Source organism: Limulus polyphemus, unplaced genomic scaffold, assembly GCF_000517525.1.
Source record: "Limulus polyphemus unplaced genomic scaffold, Limulus_polyphemus-2.1.2 Scaffold1, whole genome shotgun sequence".
Classification (NCBI taxonomy): Eukaryota; Metazoa; Arthropoda; class Merostomata; order Xiphosura; family Limulidae; genus Limulus; species Limulus polyphemus.
Genome location: NW_013665611.1, coordinates 311,074 through 316,964, shown reverse-complemented (window position 1 = coordinate 316,964; position 5,891 = coordinate 311,074). Strand labels below are relative to the sequence as shown.

The 5,891-nt window shown below is 33.0% G+C and overlaps 1 protein-coding gene across 2 annotated transcripts in view; it reads left to right on the top strand.

Moving 5' to 3' along the window:
• Positions 1 to 5,891, top strand: part of LOC106459239 (tyrosine kinase receptor Cad96Ca-like) — a 60,683-nt gene that overhangs the window by 44,520 nt on the left and 10,272 nt on the right. For both annotated transcript variants that reach the window (XM_022387441.1, XM_013918875.2), the window contains exons 7-10: positions 688 to 844; positions 1,131 to 1,241; positions 2,765 to 2,946; positions 4,250 to 4,372. In XM_022387441.1, coding sequence (XP_022243149.1) covers positions 688 to 844; positions 1,131 to 1,241; positions 2,765 to 2,946; positions 4,250 to 4,372 — 573 coding nt within the window. The remainder of the gene's footprint in view (positions 1 to 687; positions 845 to 1,130; positions 1,242 to 2,764; positions 2,947 to 4,249; positions 4,373 to 5,891) is intronic.

Sequence of the window (5,891 nt, the reverse complement as noted above, 5' to 3'; positions counted from 1 at the left end):
AACAGTTATATTTACCATAAGACAATAGTATTAGGCTTATTGTAATTTTAAACATTTCATTTCTATATTCGTTTGTTGTTGTTTTTTCGAGAAAATGATATACTAGTATTTGTACCATACTCTCGGCCATATCCATTGCCGACGACGCGTTTCACTCAATACTAGATCTCATCATTCCAGTTGGGACATAACAAACACAATAATGTAAAAAATATACATGGAGTCTTCTCTACGTTTTAGTAAATAATTTTTTTCTTTAATTATGATCTTTTGTCCCTCTTTCGTAAGAGAGACAAAAGATCATAATTAAAGAAAAAAGATATTAATTGGACAAAAGTGTACTGAACAGCGTATGTTTGTTTTTTACATATTAATTTATTTGCGTTATTAATTTTAAAAGCAAACATAGTAAAGATCAGAACCATATTTATACAAGTCATTTGTTATAATAAAACATTTTATGGTGTGAACGTCTTTCTTTTAAGCACTACAGTATAAAAAAAAACTGTAGTTATATCGTGAGAAACACGAAAAGTTGAACAAACCACATCTTTCTCTTCTCTCATTCATGCCACATTTGTATCAAAGCCACTATTTTCATATTTAGTATGTCTTTGTCATTGTATAAATGTTGCACTGTGACATCATTTGTTTGTTTTTGTTCTTCTTTTGTACAATTTTCTATAGATCATTCCTGAAGACCGGAAATGGGAATTTCCGCGACATCATTTACGGTTCCTCGGGATTCTGGGAGAAGGCTGTTTTGGTCAGGTGTGGAAATGCGAAGCACTTAATATTGACAACAAAGACGGAGCGTGTATTGTTGCAGTTAAAACATTAAAAGGTTGGTGCATTACAGGTCATAATTTTGTACTTTTTTAAATATCCACGAAGAAAGCATATAATGGTGGTTTCTTAAAGCTTTTTATTGTCGTGGTATTTTCTAAGACATTTTATCTCTGTCACAGTTCCACGTATCAAAGTTTAAGAACTAGATTATTCCACTCTTAACAACTTTAATAATGCGTTGCGCGCAATTATTATTATTATTTGTGTAAGGCGTTGATTAATATTTTTAATGCTTTGAAACGAAAGTGTTAAACTAATAAATTCATATATTTCGTTTTCAGAACACGCCTCCGAGAAGGAAAAGAAGGATCTATTGAGTGAATTAGAAGTAATGAAACTGTTGGACCCACACCCCAATGTCGTAACTCTGTGGGGATGTTGCACTGAGAGGGGTCAGTTACTCACTTTACTTGCTTTATTGATTTCCTCTGACTGCCTATTTTACATGACCTAAAAATTGACATTGGCCAGTTTCTATACGTTCTGGCCTGGTAGAGCTTGGTAGTTAGGGTATTCGACTTGCAATCTGCGGGTTGCGGGATCGAAACTCATCGCCAAATATTCTCGTCCTTTCAGCCGTGGAGGCATCATAATGTGTTGGTCAATTATTCCATTATTCATTGGTAAAGAGTGGTTCAAGAATTGGTGGTGTTAACTAGTTGCTTTCCCTCTAATCTACCACTTCAAAATTAGGGATAGCTAGCACAGATAACCCTCGAGTAGTTTTGCGCGTAACTCAACAAACAAATAATCTCTAGGTTCTCTCTATATATTGGTCGTTAACCGGTCAGTAACTTTGAGTATTCTGCAGATTGGTCTTGCCAGGTGCTCAACATACTCTAGAGACTGTCATTAGTCTGTTCAATTTACATATTATACAGAGGTAAATTGGACGCTTACTTTATATGCTACATCGATTGACATTGGTCGGTTACTTTTACCTAACAAGTTATACATTATGGCATTGGTCCGTTTAAGTAGAACTTGCCGATGTGTATGCCCAATCAGGCAGTAGTTTTAAAATGGATGTTCAAATCATGTTTAATAATACTTTATTCAAATAAAATAATCTTCTTTCAATAAAATTCAAATGTACTATTGTATGTAATTAAAAATTCCAGATAAAGCCAATAAAAGTTGGTGCTACATTTTCTACAGATCAGATACTAAAAACTAGTACTACAGCCATCCTTATAACAAACCATAAGTAAATATTTCCATAAAAATAACGAAACATTCTAGGCCTACGATGGTTCCACAACAAACACGAATCTTGAAAGTAGGCTAGAGTTTTTTTTTTTGTAGCTAAGGGCAAAATTATACAATGGGCTATCTGTGCTCTGCCCTCAACGGTATCGAAACCCGGGTTCTAGCGTTGTAACTCCGTAGACATACATCTGTGCCACTGTGGCAAGTCCGCTATTATTTAATTAAATATTTACCATGAAAACATATGACATTACTTATTATCCTAAACATGTTTGTATATGTAAATTTTATTATGAAGTTGTTTTAGCATTGCATAACCTATATAACTGTATTTTTGTTTTCGCTAAAATAATTCGTTTTACTGTAATTTTACTTATGTTTTTAAATCCTCAGTGAACGAGCTACATTTAAAGGATTAAAATTCATGTGATTGAAAAATATTTATTCTTTTGTTTTTCACTACTCAGTCCTATTGAATTCAACTGGTTATTTCAAATCATTTTAATGGTCTGTTTGTATTGTCAGTTTCTAGATACCACTAATTATTTCTAAATAGCATCAATAGACCGGTTTACGGCTGCGTGTTGAAATATTTATTTTCACATTGTAAACGCTCTATTTACTGTTTACAAAATAAAATATTTATTTCAGTAAAGATATTTTTGGACGAACAGGATATCTCACGAAGTTATTGCATTCTGTTTAGATCCTCTGTTCGTCATAATGGAGTATGTGATGGGCGGAAAGCTGCAGTCCTACCTTCGAGAAAGTAGAGCAGAACGTTTCTATGGGAACCTGCATGGCACTTCCAGACATCTGACATCACGAGATCTGACGTCATTTGCTTACCAAGTGTCGAAAGGAATGGAATATTTGTCTACTAAACGGGTACTTTTTTATGCTATTTAGATTTAAAAAAACTTTGCTCTGGAGTAAAGACTATACAGCTTTCAAGATTGTGTGCTTGCAATGTTCAAACTTTACAAACAAACAAAATATTTATTTGTTTATTTCATTTTTAAGTGCATAGCTACTCAATGAGCTATATACACAGTGCGTCCACCGCAAAGATAAAACCCTCAAACTTGAACCACAAGGATATATGAAAACCTAGAATTTTACCTAAATAATGAATATTAATACAATAAATTTGTTGATTAAATGAAATATCATTCTCCAAAAGGGGCCAAAACCTCCTGAAAGGGTCACCTGTTCACGAGAAGAATGCACAGCTTGACATATGAATTTCAAAAGCAAGTAATAAAAATATTTGTTACTCCTAATTTTGGTTTTATTTACTCTTGAAACAGAACACGTTCAGGGACTATGGGAAGTACATCTAGAATTCATTAAAAGATGTAATTACATACTGTTGCACAGTAAAAGCTGTATCTCTTCTTGTAATACACATTAAACCCATGAGGATTCCAATCTGTAAATAGTACAAATATCTGAACAAGTATGCTAAATTTTATAGCAACCTCCTAACTTTTTTGCAGGTTTTCCAAAAATTTATGATGCAGTCATTATTTAATTATTTATCTTGCTTCAATCAATTCTTTCAGAGCCAACACTCTTTGATAAGGTTTTTTCCTAAAATTCTTTAAAAAAATTGTCGCAAAACACTAGGTTTAATGAAAGTTTTCACCATTCATATACAGAAGCAAATCAATGGAACCATGCGACTATTAGTGGCATGGCAAAGGGTCAAACAACCACACCAATATTCTAAAAGGTTCACTATATTCAGATTTTTAAAAAATAAACAATTCACTATTATTTATATCACAAAATGCCATCATGTGGAAGAAAAGGTCCACATTTTCTTTGGGGGGGAACCCCCACACATTCCGTAATATTGGCTATGTCCCTGACTGTGTCAATCATACAAACTTGTGACTCAAAATTATTATGAACAAAACTTAAAAAATGTCCAATCTTAAACTTATTAAAAAAAAAACAGTTTCAAAATTAAGTGAATTAGAGGTTTGTCTGAACCAAAGATGCCAAATATTTCTCTCTATGAAGCAAAACATTTGAAATACAATAGCAGATTTTTTAAGTGAATTAGAGGTTTGTCTGAACCAAAGATGCCAAATGTTTCATTCTATGAAGCAAAACATTTGAAATACAATAGCAGATAACGAAATTTTTAATTCAACCTTTTTTTATGCTTTTTTTTCCCTTGCAGATAATACACAGGGATCTAGCAGCTAGGAACATCTTAGTTGATGAAAACAAGACTTGTAAGGTAGCAGACTTTGGTTTTGCAAGGGATGTAATAGTCAATCACGTGTACGAACGAAAATCTGAGGTAAGCTGTGTAGGTAAATTAGTATATTTCATAGATGAATCAGAACTCCAAGCTAAGTAAGCAACAAAGCAATAATATAAATCATATTACGATGATATCTGCGTCTGTTTAGAAGTTAAATGATGCAAGATTTAAAACGTCATCCTTTTAAAAAAATGTTCTGAACACATGCGTTTCTTGTTTGTTTGTTGTTAAGCACAGAGCTACACAATGGGCTATCCGTGCTCTGCTCACCACGGGTATCGAAACCCGGTTTCTAGCGTTGTAAGTCCGCAGACATACCGCTGTGCCACTGGGGGGGCATGCGTTTCTTAGTACTTTGTGCTATATTTTGTAAGACTAATTACGTTTTACAACAGTGTTGTTTAGTGATTATCATTTCGTGGAATTGTAAATTTATTTTATTCAATATTCAATAAGGGAAGGGTTAGCACTTACGTATATATATATTTAAATGAGCTGTAGAAATTCCTTTGTTTGTAATTTAAATATAACTGTCTTAAAGGGTACAGGCTAAATATAAACAAATATAAGTTGGTAAACACCAGTAATAAAAATTAAACTTGATGCATGAGGAAACATGTGTATAATCTGGCTAAATCTTAAACTGATTTTAAGCAGTGTGGAAGTTGAAGTTATGGAGATATTTGTACAAACTCATCGACATATTGTATTTCCTTATATTTCCTTCAACCTGGCTAGTTGTGAGTAGTTAAGATTAAAATGTGTGTACTCCAACATGGAGTGCTCTTTTTGTTTTTCCTTTTAAAAAAATGGCATAAACTATATAGCTTTATTAGATATTCAATAATATACATTATAAATACAAGTGCCCTCCCCAGTGGCACAGCGGTATGTCTGCGGACTTATAACGCTAGAAATCGGGTTTCGATACCTGTGGTGGGCAGAGCACAGATAGCACATTGTGTAGCTTTGTGCTTAATTACAAACAAACAAAATAAATAAAAATTAGTTAGTTAGAGACTACAAAATTTCAGTTTTCTTTCAACTCTATAGTATTAACTTCAAATAGCTGATTAAATTTATGAAGATATACCTCATGCTATAATGCATAAATGTGTATGATTATTTACTGTAATAGTAGTTTTTAACAGTCAAGTTTGGTCTTCAATGCGCGGTTTATAGCATGTACTGAGTAACTGTTTCCCGAAACTACTAAACAGTGATATATTTCTATACAATGCAAGAGGATAATGAAACATAACGCATAACTTTTGATTTGTCATGGTTTATTGTATAATGTGTACTATATAGCTTTCGCTGTAGTTAAAAACATGTGAGATAAAAAAAACTGTTAAATCACATAAAAAACGCAATAAAACTCTAGTGATTTTAATAGGTAGTCCTGTCTTTATGAGGGTCAAATGCTATATTAAAAAAAAAACTCGATTAAAATCCTAGCATGTTGGACAAGTGAACCTGTCGAAATCGCTAGTGTTTTATAGTTTTTTATATGATGCACAACAGAGCTGGTCCCTCGGTAGCACAGCGGTAAAGT